Genomic DNA, 24,816 nt, shown 5'->3' on the forward strand with positions numbered 1-24,816 from the left:
GTCTAGTTCTAAAAATATGAATTTATAATAAACAGTCACTAACACATTACACTATCTCCTACCCGCAGCTATAATCACAGTACACACAATACTTCAACAATAGAACAAGTAAGTAGCACGAAAACACAGTAGTCTCCAGGGAGAGACCAAACCATACACTAAGTAGAATGCGAACTGCGACCGAAGTCGATACTGGACCCAGAAGACTTAGAAGAGCTGGGGACCCAAGGACCCCAGCCAAGTTAAGTACCATGGAACCCCATGGAGGCCAAGTGCAGTGAGGAAACACGAGTGTATGATTAATACAAGTCAATGGGAAAGTCGCAGTTGCAATTTTCAGGAAGGACTCTTCCTAGAGGACCCTGAAGAAACCCTGTGGAAGATGGGAGGTTGGAGTCACCCCACCAGTGGATGCCCCAGGAACCGGAACCAGTATACCTACACCAGGGAAACCGGTACATAGGTGCAAATGGGCATCGGAAACCAGCGTAGACTGCAATTGAGGACTCCAGTGGAATCCAAAGGTGGATTCTTCACAAGGAGAACCTGCAAGCAGAGGGGACAGAATCTATGCCACTCAGGAGTGACCAGGAGGCACTGAAGATAAATGACCACTAATGACAGTAGAAGTAGGAGAGTTGACGATACCCTTGTCGCTGCAGCTGTGAGGACCAGGCGACACTGTGGAAGACCAGGATCCATTCACGAGCTGTCCCATGTTGGAAGTTGAGAGCCAGGAGGTCGGTGTCTGGGGGGAGCACCAACAAGCCTTGGCAGCAGCAACAGACAAAAAAAGCGTAGACGGTGCAGTGTCTGGACCAGCAAGGTCCAAAAGACTCACCAAGTGCAGGAGATTCCGAGCAGGCCCTTAGCAAGCAGAGGTGCCCACTGGAGCCAAAGAAGACCCTGAAGAGGGCCAACAGGCCGAAGGCACAGGAGTCACAAGAGGACCTAGGGCAGCTCACCAAGATTATAGCAGATCCCGATATAGCGGCCAATAACTATTCCTCCTGGCAACATAATGCCTTTAGCATAACAGTACCAGTCAAGAATGTCTATTAATCGAAATGTCCCTTCAGCTCCCTGGTTTTCAGAGGCTTTAAGACTGGAGAAACAACGGTGCAGAAATCAAGAGAGAAAATGGCACGAACACTATGATAATAATGCTAAAGACTTGTATAAGGACTCACTGACCAAATACAAACTCCTTATTGTGGCAGAAAAAAGCAAATATTATCTAACACAAATAGAGCTGGCTCAAAATTCCACCAGCAGCTATTTCAGGTGGTAACCAAACTCTCTAATACACCTAAAAGTACAATTACAACGTGTCACCTGCTCTTTGCTACTCTCTTGCGGATTTCTTTGAAGACAAAGTTCTTCAGATTTATTCAAATTTTGGTATGCAAGTGAAGTCAGATCCCCCTACTATAGATAGTTTGGCCAATACCCCAGTTACGGGGTTTGCAGAATTTAGTCAGGTCTCATCTGAACAAGTAAGAGAGCTTATTCTCTCCATCAAATCAGGATCCCCTCTTGATCCTTGTCCTCCTTCAATGTTAAAACTCATTCCGGAGTTCATAGTCCCTATTCTTACCAACATTTTTAATTCAATGTTCCATACCAACTCATATCCTTCGATTTGAAAAAAGACCATCATTAAACCCCTACTAAAAAAAAGCCAACCTGGATCCCACAGAACCCAAAACCTATAGGCCTATTGCATGCTTGCCTTGCCCATCAAAGATTGAAAAAATAATGAATATCCAATTATCCCAATTCATTGATCACAATAATCTTTTGGATGCCACTCAATTCGGATTTAGGAAGTGTCATGGGACGGAGACAGCCCTCATCAAGGCCTCTGATGAGATTAGGATGTTGCGGCGGTCCTCATCCTACTGGATTTGTCCGCGGCGTTTGACACGGTCGATCATTCCATCCTAATCAACTGTCTCGGCCATGGGCATTGGACATAAGGCCAAAATGCTATTAACCTCCTTTCTCGCCAATCGCACTCAATCACTCAAACTTGGCGAATCCTATTCTCCAATGTTTTTTTCCCCTGTGGGGTGCCACAGGGATCCTCCGTCAGTCCGACTTTATTTAATATATACGTGTCGGACCGGGCCAGGGCCATTAAAGATCTAGGGATGAGAATAACCTCATATGCCGATGACACCCAATTGGTGTTGGCGGTACAGAACGATGGAATACAAGTGGTGGCCAGCTTTCAGGAGGGAATGCTCGCTATTAGCTCCTGGATGGCATGTAACTGCCTAAAGTTAAACTCTGATAAAACGGAGGTAATGACTTTTGGCAGTTTAACCCCTAGTTGGTCCTCTGCGTGGTGGCCAACTGATCTGGGACCTCCACGCCAACCAGTCACTAAGGTCAGGAATCTTGGGGTTATATTCGATGACAAGCTCTCGTTCATTCACCACGCGAATGCGGTAGTATCCTCATCCTTCTATACTCTTAGAATGATAAGGAAGCTTCTCCCTTTCCTTCCCCCTAGTGCAGGAAAGACTCATGCGTACGCTGGTTATGGCGAAGATAGACTATTGTAATGGTCTCTTTCTGAACGCTCAGGAGTTTTAAACAAGCTGCAATTAGTTCCGAATTCAGCAGCAAGGATGCTTTCCGGCACGCCTAAATTTAAATCAATCTCCCCAGTCATTCGCCAACTACACTGGCTGCCAATCAGAAGCCGACCCAAATTCAAGGCTTTATGTATAACATATAAGGCAATCAACAACTCTGGACCAGAGTTCTTGAAAAAAAGCACTCTGCCTGTATATACCCACCAGATCCCTCCGTTCTTCTGCACGCTGCTTAACCATTCCACGCACAAAGAAATCATCATGGGGGACAGATCATTCATAGTTGCTACCGCTAAATTGTGGAATACCCTCCCTCTACACATCAAGGCCAGCCCATCTCTCCTGACATTCAGGAAGTCGGTAAAAACATGGCTGCTCAACCAGTAAACACTCCTCTCAACCTATGTCCTTTTATCTTCAGTGCAGAGACACCTCCGGGTATTTGCGCGCTACAACAATTTCATAAATAAATAAATAAGTATGCAGGCCCACGGTGCAGAGGGTGACGTGAGGAAGAATATTTTGGTAGGAAGAGGTGCTGGAGGCTGGAACTTCTTGGAGCCCGAGGATGTTTGTAGAAGAAAGTCAACAAGCCTAGGCAACGGCAAGTCGACGCGGTGCACAGGGGTACTGGTCTGTTCTGTGGGACATCAGGAGCGGCAGACCGGTCAGCTTGGTTGCAGTGCCTGTAGAAGCAGGGGCGTGACTCCTTCACTCAAAGGGAGATTCCTTCGGGTGTCTTGGATGTCCACAGGCCTGGAGAAGAACCTGTATGGAGCACAGGCACAGACGACGCAGAAGACTGGAAGGACGGCAGGAGCAGCAGGAGTCTTCCCAGATGCAGTCCAAAGTGCCCAGACGTTTGAAGATGTATTGGTTTCAGATTTGAATCTTGCCCCAGCATGAAACTGAAGAGCCACCCACAGGTAAGAAGCCCTTAAGTACCCTAGGGAAAGGGTTGGGACGACTCGGGGATCCCTCCCAGAGGAGGGGCTGGACAGAGGGGAGGATACACCCATGTCCTTTGTCCAAGTTCACGTCAGAGCAGGAGCCAACGGCTCCCTGAACTGGTTTCAGCTGGAATATGCAAGTAGGGCACCAAATGTGCCCTTTCAAAGCAGTCTGGTGATGCTGGCAAGCGTCCCCAGCCCAATACACTAAGTCCTGTCTGGGAGGTGGTTGCACCTCCCTGTGACAAGAAACCTATTGTTCTACTTTCGCCTGCTTGAGCCTGGCTAAGCAGCAGGAGGGCAGAATTGTGTTGTGGACGGCAGCAGCACTAGCTTGTTGTTAGACCCAGAAAGGCTGGTACCGGGAATACATGGGGGCTCCCTTAGAGCCCCACAGTACATGGGATCAACACTGGACTCGGTGTTGGGGTAGGATTCCAACATGTTCGATACCAAACATGACCAGTTTCGGTGCAGCCAATATATAGTTAGACATCTCGTAATTGACTTGATGTCCACTATATGTCTAAAATGGCTGACCACACTTATACAAGGATAATCGACTTCTAGGTTTGTAGGGATGTCCTGCTCAAACTTGGCACCCTCACACTTCTAACCAAGCACCCTGCCTTCACGATTCAAAGGCCTACCTTCGGGGTTACTTATAGGTTTTAAGTGCAGTGACCTCAGATATAAGGAAACTTATAACTGCTGTGAGTGGTGCTATGGCAAGCCTGTAGTCACAGTTGGAGTCGTCTCATGTGTGGCACAGTACGTGCTGCAGCCCATGGCAGAACCCTGGTGTACCTATGCCCTGGGTACCTTAGTACCATATACTAGGGACTTAAAAGGGTACACCAGTAGCCAATTTGGAAGGTAGCAACAGTACTTACCAAATCCAATTTAGGGAGAGAACACGGTGACTGAGTTCCTGATGAGCATGATCCCAGTCAGACTAATCAGAAAACCAGAAGGACACCAGCAAAAATTGGGGGTGACCATGAAAGCAGATACTACTTTCCTACAGAAGAGTTTGAAAATAATGTTTGTCATCGGCTAATAGGCTTTAAATTAGCGATTGAAAGTGGTTTTTAAATAAAAACGAAAACAAATATTTTATTTACAAAAAGTGCACATTAACAAATGTTGGTCATAGGCTAATAGGCTTTGAATTAGCGCGTGGAAGTGGTTTTGAATAAAATGGAAAGAAAGGATTATACCTACAAAAAGTGCACGCTATACTATATGTTAGTCAAAACATTGGGATTAGTGTACAATACATTGGGCCTAGGGTTATGTAGGTAAAGAGGCCAAAAAGGAACATTTACAAAATGCTGCAGCCTGCACAAAAATAAAATAGTGCTCAAACACAAAGGTAAAAAGCCTTTAAAGAAAAGAGAAAAGTAATAGACCAATACTCCAGGGAAGCGCGATACCTGAAAATGTGGGACAATTAAAGGCCATAAACCAAACAAAAGCAAGCTTTTACAAGTGACAGATTTGATTGAATTGCCAACGAGGGGTGGAATTAAAATGCACTTACCAAACACAGCATGCCCCGCAGAGCAGCGCATGCGCTGCCTAGGCACGATCTAAAAATAGGGTCCTTGGTTTGGCCAAGTGTTGTCTTAAACAATTTGCGATCATCAGTGTTTTTTGGTTTTTAATTCATAATCATAACTTCAATTTAGCTGTGTTTTTTAAAATGAGTATATATATATATATATATATATATATATATATATATATATATATATATATATATATGTATATATACACACACATACACACACACTTACACATACATATATGCATACATACACACACATTTTCTTCAAAAGAAACCCCACACTCTGATGAGAGAACTGTGAACGAGCCACATAGCCAAAAAATCTGCAGCACATATTTTATTCAAGCGGAATCCACCAACACGATTCTACCCTGCGCGGGTCTTGTTCACATGACCTCCAGAGTGATCAGATACATTTATAAATGGTGACAACATCATTAAAAGTAACAAAAGACTGTTTAGTGCTGATAGTTAAGTGGACAAAATCAAATGTGAGCATCTTGATACACATGGATTATAACTAAGTAATATACGAGTCAGCAAAATAGTACTGGTATCATTTAAAAATATAATTGTAATACATTATAAATTAACTCCCATATTAAAAACATTTGGTGATATCAAACTGCTAGATAAAGTGACATTTCACCAATGAAATGAGACAGAGATCACTATTTCAGTAAGCAAAATTTAACCCTGGAGTGCAAAAATCTTTCAAATTTGGCTATTTTAAGCTTTCAATATACTGAACTTGCTTAGAATTTTGAATCATGGATTTAAACCATGTACAAAATATAGTTTTCGAAACGTATAGGAAAAAAGTTATGCTTAGATTTGGAGATAGTATTTTTATGTGGGAGTTAATCTATGACATATTACAATTATGTATGAAAATTATACCAATACTATTTTGCGGACTCATATAACTTAGTTATAATCGAATAAGTTAGTTACCTTCGATAACGCCTTTCCTGGCAGACCGGATCAGCCGCAGATTCCTTATCTTTGAATTATTCCTAGGTGCCAGACTGGATATAGAAACTTTCCTACAGAAGTGTCTCTGCGCGTCGGTAGAGGACATCAAGTAACTCCGTGAACGGCTGTGACGTAGACAGAGTTAAGAGATGTGCTGAAGTTAGTTTCTTCAGCGACTACTCCCCATGCTAAAACAAGACAATAAAATACCTTTCGGGGCAGGAGCACCACACCGGGTACCACTCTGAGGTGAGGAGTGAAAAGACGAAGTCAAGGGGCACCGCCCTAGAAAAGCTCACACGTATAAGGAAACAAGGAGACCATCCCCAGACTGAATATGGGGAAAAGAAGAGGACAGTACAGCAAGCAGAACCTGAAATTTCAGCCCACTCAGACTATCCCCAAAACGGCATAAAGCAGAGTCCGTTCGAAAGCCAAACAGATGTTGATCATCGAACGGCATGTCCACCAAGGTGGACTGACCAGCCTCTGAGAAACCAGAGGTGTGTAGCCAGGAACGCCGGCGAAGAGCTACCGAAAGAGCCTTGGCTCGCTCTACAGAATATGTGGTATCCATGCCACAGCAAATCAGCAATTTAGCTGAATGACAGCCATGCTGGAGAAGTTGAGTAGGAGTGCCCAGGTGTCTTCAGGTACGGATGGGAAAAGGCGCAAGACAGAATCCCACAACACTGGAGAAAAATGGCCTGGAACACAGAGACCACAAAGCTGAACTGGTGGCAGAAAAGATAGATCGACTAAGAGCATCTAGACTTTTAGACTCCCTCTCTGGAGGGACGTCAGGCAGTTCGCTGATGTCGGGGGTGGCTGTAGCAGCCTGAACCACAAAGCTGTGTGGAGTAGGCTGCTGGAAGAGACAGAGTGGGTCTCCAGGGACAGGATGGTGCCTATGAGCTATAGACCGGTGCACGAACGCTACGGAAACTGGTTTAGCCCAAGAGCCCAACAGACTATCAAAGACGGCTTCACTGAAGGGGAGCACAGGTTCAGCCCCATCTGGCCCAGATGAAGCACCCAAGTTTGGGGATCAATGGCCACATCTACAGAAGAAGGCTGCTGCGCAAGAACCACAGCAACTCTGCAAAAGCAGAGGTAGCCTCAGTAGCGAGTCTAGGAGGAAAAAACAAACACAAGGATGGTGAAGAATCGAGGCCTCACCAATGTCAGACACCCAGAGAAACTCCAGAGGAGGCTGAATAATATCACTCGTGTCATCGGAGACATCACCACAATGCCCGTTACTTGGGAGGGGTGGGGGATGGAAAAGCAAAGGGCTTCTCTGAAGAAAGAGGGTAGCCCAAAAAGAACTGTTCTGCAGACGTCAAATTGGTGACACCTCGGCGTCGGGAGGAGAGGCATAGTAGCGGAGATCGGCATAGTCGACCTGCAGATCCATCGCTGGCCTCACAGGTGGGAACACCGAAGGGCTGTGCACTGGAGCAGAGATTGATTTGTTGACTGATCCAAAGGGCCTCAGTGACGCCGTGGAAGGTCCTGCTTGGAGTCAAGTCAAGGCTTCTCCAGCCTCCTTGGGGCAGAGATGCGCACCAGAGGGATGCGGGGAACCAAAAATAGCACAAAGGGAGAGATACTATTCCCTCTTCTGATCCAGAGTCGCCTCTGCACCTGGGAATCTTGGAAGGTGTGGGGCAGATTCTCGCTCAGACTCAATAACTGGATAAATAGGAGGCGTTGCAGAGATAACGTGTGTACGTGGTAAAGTTGGGGTAGACCGCGACTGACAGCCTACGGTGTGACTTACCAGTCCACAGGGAAGACGAAGAACTTTGGGACCTGGCCCTTGAGCAGTCCCAAGGGAGAAGAGGACCGCGACCGACGAGGGGCCTTCGACCACCGTGCCGCTAACAGTCATGCGGCGCGCCAGTAACCCCGACGTCCGAAGCTGAAGACATGAGAAGTCATGGTGCACGCCCAGACACCTCATGGAAACAGAATAAGGCTGCGGGTCGACATCATAGCCCACAGGACCCCGAAAACATCCAGAAAAAAAAAAAGCACACTGTAGTCGACAAATGTCAAGATAGGCCAAAAATGGCTAGAGGTACCGCACTCCGGATCTGCGTGGAAAGGACAAAACTGACAGTGTGTTGGGGAGGGCTTATATCTCAGTCGATGTTGCATCCGGTGGACGTCATCATGGATTTGGCTCGACGCCCTCTACCGACACACAAGGGAACTGCTGTAGGAAAGTTTTCAGATCCAGTCTGGCGCCTGGGGATAATTGAAAGGTAAGGAATCTGCGGCTAGACATCTATCAGTTAGTGTGCATCAAGATGCTCTCTCAATTAGCTCACAAAATTTGCTCACATTCGATTTTGTCCACTTAACTATTAGCACTTTAAAAGTCTTTCATAACTTTTAATAATTACGTCACAACTTATAAACGTATCCGACCACTCTGGAAGTCATGTGATCAAGACCCACGTAGGGTTGAAACAAGTCTGTGGATTCCGCTTGAATAAAATATTTGCTGCAGATTTTGTGGCTGGTGTGACTCGTTCCCAGTCTTCTGATTAGAGCGTGGAGTTTCTTTTGAATGTTACATGTGGTGGCGTCTGCAAATTATGAACCCTGACCTTTTAGGCTGGGTCCCTTTCGTCTGTAGCTCGATGTCAATGTAATGGACCACATGGACTTATTCTGATAGGCACCACTGACTATCAATGTGTGCCTACAACCTGCATTACTTTGGTTAAGTTGCTTGCAATATTTCTGACGGGACATAAAAACTGTGAAAAAATCTCCTTTTAGCAGCCACAGATTAAAAAATGTTATGCCAGGTGGTCCTAGGCATGAACATGTTTAAAGTTGTTTGTAGTAGAATCTGTTGTGGGCAACCTGGATGAAATCAAATTTGCAGAGGAATTATGACAGTCTGTATTATGGGGTTCACTGCAAGTTCAATGGTGAAGTGCATATAGTTTCCTTCATTCTTTTGATCAAGTGAATAATTTATCTATGGTGTGGATAAAAATGCAATTTTTAAGTGCATTAGGGGCACTCTTTAAAAAGTAATATTTTATAGTAGAGGAATGTGTGCCCCCTTCCATTAATTGAGTTCTCTAAAAACGTAACATTTATACGCATTTCAAGTTAAAAAAAAGACAGTCACTTTTAACCCAATGGCTTCAACGTATCACATTCCAGGACAAGTTATGTAGCAAGGAAAGATTAAATCAAACAGTTTTTTGTATGCACAATTAAAGCAATGGTAAATCACATATACATTTTTTTTTTTTAAATAGCCCTTACATGTTCCAAGTTGTGTAATATCTGGGTGACCTTGGGTGGAATTATAGCTTTTCTGCGGTCATGGAACTCTTCTTCAATCTTCACTTGTACTGGCTCTTCTTTTACAACTACTTTTGGGATGTTGATCTCTGGCTCCTCGCTGTGTGCTTCTATCTTGGGAGGGACAACAGGTGGCAATCGATGGGAACTCTTCAACAAAAAAATAAATATATATGCATAGGTTTTCTTTGCAGAGATATTTAACATCCATAATAAATGGCATATATATGTGACTGTAGGACGGCAGGAAGAAATGTTGTAGTGGACTATTGCACTACAGATCAAAAACTTCACATACCTGCTATTCATAGTAGAGGAATTCCAGCATGATCTAAGTAGTCAAGCTGCATAGATATTCCACTAGACATAAAACTACCACAGTTCATTCAAACATCAATAATTCAAACAAAACATGAGTAGACTGTGCCAGTTCTGTTAGGCAAAGAGGAAAAATCAGAGCAATCAAGAGAAAGAAAAAGGTCGTAGAGTGTCAAACGGATTAGGAGGGGAGGGCAGACGTTAAATTGGGTTAGAGAGGTAAATGGTTATGTGGTAGACAGGAACGGGAGAACTTACCATTGTGCCTCAAGAACAGAGCATGAAGCAGAGTTAAGGGCTTGAGATCCTGTACGAAGGTACAAGAGCTTTGGGTTGAGGAGAGCAAGGCCATGTATACATCTCAACAGAGTGATGTAAGTAAATTGGCAATGAGGGGAGCAGTTTAACTAAATTAAGTGAGCTAATTAAGAGACAAAAGCCAGTGTTAAGAATATGTTCTCACAGTACAAGGGAGCAGAACTAGCGCTCTCAGTTGAAGATCTGGGCTGTTCATCGTTTTCAGTTGTGGCGATCTATCGATAGCTGATCACAACCCCAACAATCAAGACAAAGAAATATTTGTGACAAGTCTACATAGAATCAAAGGAAATGGGAGTAGCCAGTTACTACTGTATGTACATACAATAGAAAAGGAGCTTGGACAAGGAACACACCCAACCCTGAAAAAAACTGCAGTAACGCGGGGTGCAATGAGCAGAGGAAGATACAGATAGGAACTCAAAAAGCAGCATTGTTCAATAGTTCAATAGCTGGATCAGGGTTCTTCAAAGAAGGGAAAATGTCAAATAAAATGGCGCTTGTGTGAAACAAGGGCTAATAATTGATCTAGCTAGTGAATCATGGAAAGCAGTTAGTTGGAGCAACATGTTGTAAAGCAAATAGAAGAGTGTTTTCCATTGATACCCAAGACACAAGTGAGAGTGATAGGAAAATATATTAGGTTTGTGAGGAGAGGATAGCTGGCTTGGAGTAAAACATTCAAGATATTTACGAGAATAGATTGAGAGAAAACATGGAAATTAATCAGGAGAACAGGGATCTTAATTTGATTTTTTAACAGGTTTGCGTAAATGATTCTGGAAAAGTTCGGCAGGAATAATGAAAACGAAACAAACAAAGATGGAGAATACAGTTCGGTTGAAGGGATGATGCGAGTTGGGAGAAAGGCAGAAGGAGAAGCTGTATGAAGAGACTTTAGTACATGATAGGGGGTACCACCTTTGTTACAGCATGACAAAATGGGCATGGTAGTAGCAGTGACTATTTCTACGGCAATATCATCTTAGGAGCTGTCCCGAAAAAGCGCTTTCAGGACTCTCAACAGTACAAATTCACTTTTTAAATGTCAACTTTGGTCACCAATGCCAAGACCACATCTTTGTCATATACCTGCTTACCATTAAAAGAAAAGAATCCATATAAGATGTTCACAAGGAACTCTATGAACACAGGGTGCCCAGGTCTTTTCAGTGATCCCAAAGGGGATTATGGACGGAGCATTGGAGCAAATCAAATACTCACCCCCAGTCAACTGATCGTGTTTTAATCCATCATCATTCTTTAGCTCACTCCACCACCCCAGTTCAGACATGGCCATATGCAAATCAGTCTTACCCTGTGCCTCATGAGAACAGTCCAGCCCGAAATGCCAAGCCATGTCTTCCCTGGACTGGATACAAGCATCCTGGGACCGGTTTCTGGCTAATCAGCCGTCATCATCCAGGCTAGCTTGAATCCAGTGGCAAAGTGAGCAAGGGACCCACATCTGGGCATACCCTGCCAACTTAGGGTGAACAACGCGATACCAAAGGGGATGAAGGACGGAGCGTTGGAGCAAATCAAACACTCACCCCCAGTAAACTGATCTGAGTTTAATCCATCATCATTCTTTAGCTCACTCCACCACCCCAGTTTAGACGTGGCCATATGCAAATCAGTCCGACTCTGTGCCTCATGGGAACAGTCCAGCCCGAACTGCCACGCCCGAAACCGGTCCTAGGATGCTTGTTTCCAGTCCAGGGAGGACCTGGCTTGGCAGTTCCAGCTGGACTGTTCCCATGGGGCACAGGGTCAAGACTGATTTGCTATGGCTGGGTTCAAACTAGAATGGCATGATGAGCCAAAAAACGATGGATTTAGGCCCAGATCTCTGCACTGGGGTGAATGTATGACATTGTTCGCCATTCTATCTTCAACTGTTGTTTTTGCATTTATCACCCCGAGTGGGGCGGGTATGCTCAGACGTGAGTCCCGTGCTCTCCATGCCACTGGAATCAAGCTATCCTGGCTGATTAGGGCTGAAAGCCTGAAAACGGTCCTAGGATGCTTGTTTCCAATCCAGAGAGGACCTGGCTTGGTAGTTCGGGCTGGCCTGCTCCCATGGGGCACAGGGTCAAGACGGATTTGCGTATGGCTGGGTTCAAACTCGAATGGCAAGGTGAGCAAAAAAACAATGGATTTAGGCCCAGATATCTGTACTGGGGTGAAAGTATGACATTGTTCTGCATTTTGTCGATCAACTGTTGTTTTTGCAGGTCTTTTCAGTGGCCCCAGTTGTCCGTATCCAATGTTAGTGATGTATAGATCACCCACAAAACAGAATAGAGATTTGCCAGGAGGTCCCATTCCATGCAGGGCTCACCACTCTGGAGAATCCTCACTGCGCATCTGAGTCTAGGAGAACACTTCCTCATGTACCTCACTGATTTAAAGTCCCTGCACTTCCGATCAGTCTTTGACTTGGAAATATATCCTTTGCTGAGAACTAAGAGATCGTATTCACATGCAAACCCTTACATAACTTAAAGAAGAGTATAGCCATAAGCAATAGGTACTTTCTCTGGCAACCCCTCTTGCTGGTTAAGGAGCTGGACTTGGGAACAAAAGTACTGTTATGCATGTCTGAGCCATCATTAGCTAGCATTTAGGCAAAGGAGGACCTCACAGTATCTGGTCCACCAATGACTGCCTTCTTCATTGTTGCTCTTTATTTAAATCAATCAGTATGTTTTATTTGGCACAGAAAGTCCATACAAGAATCAAATACATCACACAATAAAAAGATCACATCCAAAATAGCAGCATATACAATGTAAGTGCAATGAGCAATAAAGTGCTAGTATTAAAACAACAAGCATAACAATATCAATCACTTAACAATCCAATAAGCACTGTAGAAATTACGATGCCATGTGTGTCCCAGACAACTTGCAAAATATACCAAGAAACAAAAAGGATTGAAACAATGCTTTCACGAACCCAAACCTCCATGGATGTTTTGCTCCTCACTGCTGCTTTAAGGAATGAGCAAACACAATGGCAGACATCAATGCTGCCGAACACTTAACGGTAGAGTAGAGCTATCCGACACTAGTGAAACCCAAAAGACTTCAAATTGGCTTTGAAAAAAAGTTAAACTGAAGTCCAAGAAATCTACAAAAAAACATGAAATTCAGTAACACATTGCAAGGACAACCCTCTACAGAGCTGCGTGGAGTACTTGAAACACAAGTTGCCCACACCGTACCGACCCAAAAACGAAACAAAAGATCTCTCCCAGCGGGTACCAACTACAGTTACATATGTAGCAACGCGGTCAAGGGCCAGATGGCTATAATAATCTTTAATAGAGCTTTTAGTAAGATCAAAACTCAGCCTTTAAAATGTACAATGATCATGGAAACTGGTCTTGAATTTCAATGTATCATTTTTAATGAGATTGGTGGGTACCTTAAACATATCAGACAAACCCAGTTCATTCAGGATTTTAAAGTCATAGCCCAACCAAGGGATTTATAAACCCTTTTTCATTTTGAGGCAATCTCAGATGATATCCCTATTCAAGCATGCCTAAGGGTTCGTCTAGATGCTAACTAAGACCATAACTGGGACTAACATGGCCAAGTCTGAAATATACACAGGATTTAATTGAGAGTGGATGATATTATGGGAACTGGTGAGGGGGAAGGTACATGAGCTTCCTACAAATACGGTTTTCCTCTACTAGTAGGGCAGCAGTATTATAATAACCCTTTACCATACAGAGCTGCAGGGACACCCTGGGACGTACATATACTCAAGTGGGGCACAATGGTCCCCCTTCCCGCAGACTGTTGTAGATTGAATAATATCCCTTCAGCCCTACTAAGCGATACACGCGAACTGCTGATCGGAGGCACAGAATTTGAAGCAATCCCCCAATAGCTAAAGTCAGAGGATTGGCCCAACCACCATTTTAGAAATGTTTTTCCTGCCAGAGCCACACACCATGTGTGACTTTCCGAAGATTTCTCATGAAAGCACCAATGCAGATTTAAGCACAGTTTAACTGTACCGAGCCCTGAGTGGAAACCAAACTGGGGAGGAAAAGAATATTTTATGAATTAGCCCAGGATTTTAATCGATTAAAAATCACCTGCCCAATAATTTTAATAGAACTATCAATGAGGGTGATAGGATAGTAACATTTTGTCGACATCTGATCGCTCTTCTTATGGGACTAGGGTGAAAAGGCCCACGAAGGAGGGATGTTGTTGCCTGTCGGGCTATTAAATACATTCGTAATTAATGGGCCTCAAATTCTCAATACATTTGATTAGATCCACTGGGACTTTAACCGGTCCCAGGGCTTTGCCCAATGGCTACCTCTTCCTTGGGCAAGGTACATAAATTAGGCAAGTTAACTAACTTGCCCTGAAGTGCATTCACCAAACTCATCTCAGAATCTAAATGATAAATTGCACTAAAACACAAGACCCTTTCAGGGCCCACACTGTTGCACTGTAAAAGGGAAGGAATCGGAGTGTCTGAGCATTTTGACCACGTACCAAAACAAGGTATTGTTTTTCAAATACTTGGCACTTTCCAAACACTCCCAATCCTTTCTAGGTAGAACCTCCCTCCATTCCTTCAAAATACACTTTAATATTTCCTGGGTGCACTAACCTCTGAGGGGGTCTCCTGATTTGGATTTAAGTGCTATTCTCAACCTACAATTCACTGTGAAGCAATGCATGTGGGCCTTCTGAGGTAGGCAGATTTGGCTTCAGTAACTGGTTCTTAATACATACACATAGCTCCTGACTATCAATGACCCTTTTTTTTCTTTTGTATAGGTGAAGCCAGTAAATGAAAAGAACAACCTTTACGCTCCAAGGTATCAACAACGGCATCCTTTAGCTGTGCCATATGGGACTCTTTTTCCCAATTAGGTGGAGGAAAGTGATGTCTTGGAGGGCAGTAAGGAATGTGCCTCACAGAGGTATGTCCAGATTTGGTCCAGGAGTAATTGGGCTAAAGCTGCACTTTACTCAGAAGGCAATCGGGCTGAAACTAGTCTCAAGTTGTATATGATCTTGTTTAACCGCATGCGTGCGGCGGCTTTTTTCGCGCTGCGCGGCTTTTTAAAAAAAGCCGCGTTACATGACGAGCTCAGCTCGTCATCAGCGTGCGAGCGGCGCAACTGATGACGAGCTGAGCTCGTCATCAGCGCCGAACCGGTTAAAAAGGGAGTGGGCCTGCACTTTAGGCCTGACTGCACTAACTGGGGTAGGACCAAGCAGGATTTCATGAGCTTAGTCCAATCCATAGGGCGCAGTGAGAAAATGTATAGCCAGGAAAGCAAATCAGTGGCTGAGATTATTAGAAACATTTTACTAATTGCCTTTTGTTTTTCTTGGTGAAGATTATGGGAATTAGGCCTCATTCTCAGAATCAGAAAGTACTTTATTCGGTTAAAATCATTAACCATAAAAGTAACAACATGAACAATACACTATATACAGAAGCTAAATTAAAAACACATCATTTACAGTAATAGTTTTCCGTAATTTCAGAACATGTTTAAAATAGCTTAAAAGTACCACAACAGTAAAAACAGTATCCATTCTCTGACATTCTAGGAAAGCTAAACGGCATCTGTTTAAATTCATGTCTTTAAGAAAGGGGATTAAGAATTTTCGGCGAGGAGTAATATAAAATTTACAAAAGAATAAAATGTGAATATCGGATTGGGACGAGGCATCATCACAGGGTCAGGTTGATAAATTTTGCGACCATAAGTTCATTTTTGGGAAGGACAGAAGTCTAAAAACAAGATTCAATCTAAAGCGGGTTAAAAGAAATCGATCATAATTTGACATCAACAGGGTCAAATAGGGCTGTACTTTTACTCCAGTCAATATTAAATTATGCGAAGCAACTGTATTTTTACTGGCTTCTGCTCTTCTTTTATCCTTGAGGTATTCCAAACTCAGTTTTTTCAAAGATCTTCTGGGTATAGTTCCCATAGATGATGGATCCTCATAATATTCGCAGTGTCCAATATCAGACATAAATTGCTTAATGTATGCTAGCCATTCGAAATTGCCCGTATTTTCCATATTCAATATATCCTGTATCACAGCCCGATTAACTACGCATTCATTAGTAGTCCATACCCTGTGCCACAAGAGAATGGGCTGTATTCTAATTAAATCTGATACGTGGGGTTGACCCAGCTCCATATGACAAATATAAGTTGGAACACTCTGCGGTACAGCTAAAACATCCCGCATAAATTTGTTTTCAACAATTTGTAATGGGTCAATATTAGAAAAGCCCCAAAGTCCCGCACCATAAAGGGCTACGGATGTACATGTGGCATTGTATATGGTCAAGATTTCCTTTATTGGTTTATTTCCCAACTTTTTCAAAAAAGTCTTAAGGGCCATTATAGTTTTTTTGGAACAAAAGAGTTCTAGCCTTTATAGCACTTAACCATCCCCCCCGTTCATGAAACAAAATACCCAAATAGGGGAAAAACAAAACATTTTCCAAAGGAACGTTATTTAAAAACATACTTTTCAACTTTTTTCCAGATTTTGTACCGCAGTTCATGGAGTATGTTTTACCACAGTTAATTTTCAGGTCTAAGCTCGACATGAACTTTTCAAAGAATAATAACAATTTCTGTAAGGCCAAGGGGGTTCGAGCCATTAGAACGGCATCGTCCGCGTACATGAGCGCAGGAATCAACCTCTTCCCCACTCTAGGCACATCCCTGCACTCCTGCAGGAGACGATGTTCAAGTCCATTAATGTAAAGAAGAAATAGAAACGGGGCCAGAACACAACCCTGGCATACTCCGCGTCCCACTCCAAATCTTCTAGTACATTCTCCCCCACGGCCGTATCGAACTGATGCTGTGGCACCTGAGTATAAATCTCTCAGGAAGCTAATTATGGCATCATCGACGCCTAGCCCTTTCAAAATATCCCACAATTTAGTATGCGATACACAATCAAATGCCGAAGACAAATCAACGAACATAAGATATAACCGTTCCCCTTTAACCCTTGTATATTTTTGTTGGATAATCATTAAATTTAAACATTGTTTCGCGGTACCCATACCTTTCTGGAAACCGTACTGTAGGTCGCTCATTTCATTTTCCTCTGCCCAGTTCTGGAGTCTTGCCAAACTATTCTACCGATAATTTTTACAGATGAATCAAGAAGGGAGATTGGCCTATAACAAGCACAATTTTGTCTCACCCTTCTTGTAAATCGGCACAATTATCGAGGTAAACCAGGATGAATGCAGACCATTTGCAAGAGCGGCATTAAAAAGCTGTACCAACATGGGACCCCAAATCTCTATGTTTGCTTTATATAAATCTGCAGGGATCCCGTCTGGGCCAGCAGCCTTGCCACCCTTCGTTGCTTTCAACCCGATTAAAACTTCCTCCAGGGATATCACCAACTTTTCCTCACCCATTGCACCGTTCACAAATTTAAAAACATTTGTAGAGTAAGGAGCATCCTGCGAGCTATATAAAGTTGAAAAGTGTTCCACCCATTCCTCTTCGGTAATCGCTGTCTCTATACGAGCCTTATGACTATCAAAGAGGAAGGGGGTGTTAACTGCCCTCCAAAAAGCAGATGCATCCTTAGACTGTGCAGCCTCGCAGAGTGCCTCAAGGGCCTCCTTTTTTATGGCATTTTTCCTATTTTTCAGGGCCTTGTTATAGGTTTTCCTTAACCCTCTTATTGCTAAGTGATCCCGGGGAGACCTATGGATAGCATATTTCAAGTCACTTAATGCCCTGGTACAAGCGGTATCAAACCAGCTTTTAGTATGCCTAGCCTTATTTTTTAGCTCCACCCACAGACTTTTCTTAATTTCGAGAGCTATTCTATCAAAATGCTCTAAGATCTGATTAGAGCAAGACGTCTCCCCTAGGCAAATAGAGAAACTATCTGAACAGGTATTTAACAGCTTTGCAAGAAACATTTCTGGCGTGACCTTGCCCCATTTTAGTGTATACCCATTTTGCCTTCCCAGAATCAAATCAGAGGCAATATATGGGGTGAGAGTATGTTCAGAATGTTCATAAAAAGGATTCTCAACCTCTAATGATAAGGGCAAATGATCACTTAGGGGTAACTCTAAAATCTCTAAACTATTGATCCTATAACTATTTGATACAAGAATAAAATCAATAGTGGACATGGCTCCTCTGCTCTTAAATGTAGGTTGAAAAGGAGTAGGGTTCTGAGCTATTTCATTTACAAAACCCAAATCATACATAAATTTTAGTTCATTAAGTAAATCCCCGATCAAGGAATGATCAAAGTGTGTTAGGTTTATATCTTGTTCTAACATTAGGCCACAAATCCCCTTTTTTCCCTTTGTACAGAGTGGACAGTTAAAATCTCCCCCCCATAAAATTACCATTTCCTTATTTGATTTATCTATTTCATGTTGTATATTTTCCCTAAGTGTTCTTAAGGTATTCGATATTTCATCTTTCGGGATATTATTGTAGAAATTAATCAAAATTACAATAATTCCCTTTATGCTTATGGGTATTAGTTGGTAATAATTTGAATTGGATTTAAAACATACTTTCTCGTATTTAAGCTTATTAGAAAGAAGTGTTATTAGGCCTCCCTTCGCACGTCCATGTTGACCCCCCTCAGCTGAAGTGAAGAAGGTTCTGTACCCGCTTAAATACACCGGTTCCGTGGTCCAAGTTTCTTGAAGGACCACGACATCCCGCTCATTTAGGATTATCTCCCAGGATGGATTATTTATCTTATTCTTTAAGCCTGCTACATTCCAGGATAGGAATGTACAGGAATTCCCTTTTTTGTTACTTACTTCCTCTTCTAGGGGGTATCACAAGCTGTCTCCTTACATGGGGGACTTACTCTTCCACTGTTATCCCCATCCTCTACCTTCTGGGTGATGACAATATTAGAAGGAGGCCCATCAACGTCACCAAAATTTATATTTAGGGTCCATTCTGAAGATAGAATTGTTTGACATCCCTCCACTAAGGTGGACTTTATGAGGTTCTTTTTAGGAACAGCCACCTCTTCTAGACTCTGAGTGTTTGTCCGATCGGCAGCCTTTTTTTGTCAATCGACATAATCAAGGCCCGAAAATACATCGAATCTATTGTAGGTTGGTAGATTATAGGCTGGACGGGAAAAATCTCTATTCTCCCAGAAAAGGTTATTATTCCTATAATCTAATCCAGGCGTTGTTGGATGAAAATGCCTCCGATTAATACCAAACTGTCTCCCAGTTTGGGATAATGGAATCATACCATATCCACATTGGTTTGAGGAAAACCAATCTACAGGATGCCTTACTCTATCCCTATCTCCAGGGTTTTGCCCTGGGCAATACGGATAAAAGTAACTAAGATAGTGAGTAGTGATAGAGTCGCTGCCTTTTGACTCATACCAATCTCCTATATGGCGGACCGCTCTATGGTCTTTGAAATTTACAATGATCACATCCCCTTTCTTATCTTTGGGTCTAGAACCCACCCACACTGATCGCCTCACAGTCAGGATTTCTCCATTGATATGCGCTGGCAGGGGTCTATTATTGTATAGCCAGTGTATTACTTTGTTTCTTAATGCATGGTGATCTTCCCTAGCGTCCATAAGTAACTCGGGGACACCTGCCATGACTATTGTGTAAGGGGCAGCTTCAGGCGGTAGGTCAACAGTTCTCTGTTGGTACCGTTTTCTGTTATAAGGATTTGCTGTACCATTCTCCTTAATGGCCTTAGATTGGAGTATCTGTGGTCTTTCTTCTACCAGCATTTTTTCCCCGCCTTGGCCGCCTACTGTACTCACAGGTTTATTGTCAGGCTTCTTTTTTAACAGAGATACAGGTGGAACGCTTTTTGGTATAGGGGCAGTCAATTTTATCCCTTCTTGGGCAATTTTTGTAGAGGGGACTGGGCAAGGTGGTGCTAGTTTGGGAGCAGTCGTCATTGGGACGGATAAACCACTAGATTTCATGAAATTCACCCCCTGTATCAGATCAGCTAGTAATTGCGTATTTTTCCCTACTTTTTTATCTAGCTGATCAAATCTGGTATTACACAAATTAATTTTTTCCAACAGGGGCTGAATTAGCCTTTTAACAAACTTTCTAGTTTTACTAATAAACCAGTCTCACCCCAAGAACAAGAATCAGTTATCGTTTGAGGTAATATTGGGAAGGATGGTAAGGTAGCCGCATCAGTCACTACTGGAGTCAAACTCCTCTTCTGTAGTTTAGCTTCCCTAGTCGTCATGGGACATCCCCCTCTTTTTTTAGTAATATTAGTAATAGTTTTTGGCGGTGACATGTGGGTTAAATTAGTAAGTGGTGCAGGGGAAAATCTGGGGGAGTCTGATAGCCCTTCATCAACATAGGTACTACATAGACTCATGTGGTGTGGTTTCAAACTGACAGGAGTTGTTGAAATGGAGATCTCAGTTGTGGAATAATCTGATACTCCAACTTTATCCTCCCTGTCTCCTAGGTTGGATGACCTAATTTCTTCCACACTGCTATGTATATGCGATACCGTTGGGGCTGACACTGTATAGACCACACAAGTACTTTTATTTATCATATTAACCACTTGTGTGCTTTTTTTAGGTACTTGTACTTTGTGCGTTTGCTTCCCCCTTCTCTTTCGTGTTTTTGCCTTTTTGAATATTCTTGCAGGTGGGGTATGATTTTGTTTTTCCGCGATATCTGGATAATCGGAAAATTTTATAGCATGGACCTGTGCTGTCGCAGTAACTACTTTACCACAGGAAATAGGAGGTTTTTTAGGCGAAGATATATCAATTAGGAGCGCCTCCTCCTGGGTCAGAGAAATATTCGCCTGGCCAAGAGAGGCACGTCTATTAGAATTAATCTGAGTAATTTTTTGAATTAGATAATTATCCATAGGCCCTTTATCTAATTTCTCCTTATACATTTTGGTAGCTTAAAATTATACAGATTCTGAAACAATATTGCAAATAGTTAAAATGAATAATAATATCGAAACAAAACAACAAAGCTACAACACTCAGCGCCCACGCCCTTGTCCTAAATATATATAACAAAAATTGTCATTGACAGTACCTGGCTATCAAGAGTCCAAGTCCCAAGAGCACCAGCATCTAGTGCCCAGTCCAGTCTCTTCAGGCCTCTTCAGGCCTCAGAGGGCCCGCCCTTTGCCCGGGCTTAGCCCCGCACGCGTCCCCGCTAGCGCCTCTGGGGCTGTCTCTAAATAGCAGGAGGGGGCGGGAAGAGGACCAGCTGCGGCGAATTTTCTTGGTGAAGATTATGGGAATTAGGCCTCATTCTCATTAATGCTTCATGGAGGCAGGCACAAATCATTTCAAGAGAATCTCTGCCTTCAGAAAAGGTGAGACTCCCTGCTCGAAGGGGGGGGGGGGGGGGGAGTAATTGTGCGACTGAAAGTGTGGTGAGTGATTGATGGGAGTGACTGTCTTTTGCTAATGTGTAGTTTGCAACGGTTATCAGGGAGTTTGCAAAGATCTCATTAGAATGCATATCTGAGTAATGACATTTGTATCTGGGTTTAAGTGGAGGAGTTGTACAGACACTGAAAAAGTGGCATTTCAGTATAGGACTTGCAGAAAAAAGGATATGGTTGTAACAGTCCTTTCTGCTCCATTTTTCTTTCAAATTCCTCTATTCTCTCGTGTGTATTCTTTCTCTTACTTATGGCTTTCCTAATTCCTCCCATTTCCGCTCCGTGCTCACAAACATATTCACGGCTTCTTTCCACTTCCCCTTTTCTCTCTTCTCCACTGGTCCCTTTAACTAGTCTCTTCCCCCATACCACTGTACCCCACCATCCGGTGTTAATTATCACTTTCTTTCCTTCTCTCTGCTGTGCCCTCTACTCCAGTCCATTCTCTAGCACATTACAACTTCTTCACAATTCCTCTATGCCTTTGCCTTCTTCCTCAATTATCTGAGCATCATCCAAAATGGTACTATTTTGATATGTTTCCACATGCACAAATCTTCATGTTCACTGTGGTGCGGTGTCAGGTTCTCTCCTGCCCTGTGCCTTCCTCACAAAATGCCAAGATCTAAATGTCCTTGACTTGCAGTACTTTGAATTCACATACAAAAGGAAACACTTCCTAAAGTATTTGTTCCCAAAACATATTTCAGTAAGGACAATGTGAAAAGGGTTTTGAATACAGTGGTACCCATATATTGGTTAAGGTTTAGGAGTTAAAAGTTAGGGGTATTGGCTATGGGTTTAGGGGCTTGATATGGAAGTATGGGTTTGTCGTTTGGAGTAAAAGTATGACATTAAAGGTATAGAGTTATGTTAATTGTCTGGAGTTGAGGTACTGGGATAAAGTTAAGGGTTAGGAGTATACTGTTTAGGTATCTTGTTAAGGAGTTGGAACGCAGCATGAACGTTGAATGGTTTGTGTTATGGGGTTAAGGTTTTGGAGGCTAACGTTCAAACCGTTACTACACACATTTAGCGCTACACATATTCTAATTGTGTTGGAGTTTAAGTTGTTTTTATCCTACCTTTCCGAAGAAAAGAAAAAAAGAAAAAAACAGCCCTTTTCCCAGTAACGCATCCAATAATTATTTTTAATCCAACATTTTAATTTTGAAGTGATGCAATTAGAAGTGTTGAAAATGAACAGTTAAAATTTTGAATTAAAATGGCACATTCAGAATCTTGATCTACTCTCATATGTACTGCTGACAACATTTCAACGGATGTGGACCTATCGCATAGGATAAAGTTCTGTGGTGGAAAATCGTATTTAGAAAGGATTCTAGGGAATAGGAAAGTATGGAATACCGATGGATCAGGCTTGCTTCTGTGACAATGAATTTCCCTGGGCTATTCCAGTAGTTCCCTCAATGGGTCAGCACATTTTAATGAGGAATCGGAAAAGGTCCTTTTGTGTTTTTCTATTTCAGTGGGCAGATGTAGGAGGCTGGCTCTTTATGTAGCATACTAAAATGAGGTATACTATGTAGAAAGTCTAAGTGACCCTTATTGGCTTACAGGGCCTTAAATTATTACTTCCAAATGCTCTCTTTTTTGGCAGAGTGGGCAATCAGTTTAGGCTTATCAGAGGGTAGTGTTTAGCATTTGTTGTACACAGTCAATAAATGACACACAATAAACTCCATACCAATTTAGAAAATAACATGTATTTTTATAAAGTTTTAGACAGCAAGATTATAGGAATCAGGTAAGTACTTTAGACGGTATCAAATCTGACAGTAAAAACAATAGAAAATGACAGCTGTCAGATTTGAGCCATGAGCCTCGAAAGCGGTTATGTTATCCTATGGGAGAAACATTCACTGCAAAGACACTTAGAGGACTTACAGGACTGTTCTTCTGGACTTAAGGTAAGTAAGGGCCAAGGTCCAAAAAAGCATCCAGAGTTCAGTTTACCTGCCAGGGGGTGTCCGGGTGCAGAGGTGCTTTATGCGCTGGTAGACTCGAACACTACCCTTTAAAGCCAATGGTAAAAGTACCTGTAAGAAAAAGGCTGCAAGAGGGGCCTGAGGGATCAGTCTGGCAGAACCTAGAGGGGGCTCGTTTCTTGAGGGTCTCAGAACCACAGATACACTGTTGGTTTACGTGAGCCCAGGCTGGGGAGCTCAGGTGAAGATCTGTTTTGTCCGACAGGTCGGTGAGTTAGAGGCTTTCATGAATCTCGGTGTTCCTGCAGAAGAGGGAAAAGAAACGCAGCAGGGCCACACTCGGTGTGGAGCTGGCCTCTCTCAGAGTCCCTCGATGTGCAGGTAAGTTTTGGTGACAGTGGTGTTCTGAGTGAACACAAACAACCCTTGGTGCTTGACACTGGCTCTGGTACCTTGGGTATTACTGCAGGGCGGCTCCTGGGAGTCCAGGCGTCTTCAAACTTGTCAGGGAGATGGAGTTGACCTCCTGGAGCATATGAAGACCTCCTGCAGCATATGAAGACCTCCTGCTGGGGTACTGCTCCCTCAGTGGGCCCGGGTGTCAACAGAAAGGTCAGTGCCTGCTGATACATGGGAGTGGCTCCTCCACTACAAGGGAGATACTGTGGGGTTGAGGAAGTGCTGGGCAGTCCTCCAAGGGTTTGGGGTGGCTGTTCCACTTCTGGATGAGTGTTTCGATGAGAATCAAGAGAGCAGCAGTTGTGCAGGGTTTTGCGCCAAGGTCGATGCTGCTTAACAGTTCTCACATCTTCAGCTCTTCTTTGTCCTTTTTAGGCAGACAAATCTGAGATCCTGGTGTCAGAGGGGGCTCTTAAATACTAAATTTAAGGCCATTAAGGGGAGTCAAGGGTAGTAGCCAATGGGCTACTTACCTCTGGGGTCACTACACCCCCTATATCACCACTTCCTGCGGTGAGTGGGCACAGCCCCGCCCCAGAGTTCCTAACTCCACCAGAGCACATCAGGTAGCCCACCTTAGAGGTGTGACCAGCCAGGTGGTGCAACACGCCAACTGCAGACCTAATTTGCCACCTGGGCCTCAGAGCACGGGTCGGCATCTCCCAGGTCTGGGGGAAGTCGGGCCGCATATCAAAGGTGGCAAGGGCTTTGAATACCATACTCATAAAATGTGGTGGTCTTTTTCAAACAAGAGAACAGAATAATCTTTATACCGCTATGTACGCCCTAAGTCTCTCTGGACACTTACGAGAACGTAGAAACAAAGGCACTGTAGTTAGCAAAAGCAACTATCAAATAGGAAAAAAGGTAAGGC

The 24,816-nt window shown here is 43.3% G+C and overlaps 1 protein-coding gene across 4 annotated transcripts in view; it reads right to left on the reverse strand.

Moving 5' to 3' along the window:
- The window catches only part of MIDEAS (mitotic deacetylase associated SANT domain protein), a 733,716-nt gene that overhangs the window by 26,506 nt on the left and 682,394 nt on the right, over window positions 1-24,816 (reverse strand). For all 4 annotated transcript variants that reach the window (XM_078659668.1, XM_078659669.1, XM_078659670.1 and 1 more), the window contains one exon: window positions 9,393-9,581. In XM_078659668.1, coding sequence (XP_078515794.1) covers window positions 9,393-9,581 — 189 coding nt within the window. The remainder of the gene's footprint in view (window positions 1-9,392; window positions 9,582-24,816) is intronic.

The sequence above is a fragment of the Lissotriton helveticus genome, chromosome 9, assembly GCF_964261635.1.
Source record: "Lissotriton helveticus chromosome 9, aLisHel1.1, whole genome shotgun sequence".
Taxonomy (NCBI): domain Eukaryota; kingdom Metazoa; phylum Chordata; class Amphibia; order Caudata; family Salamandridae; genus Lissotriton; species Lissotriton helveticus.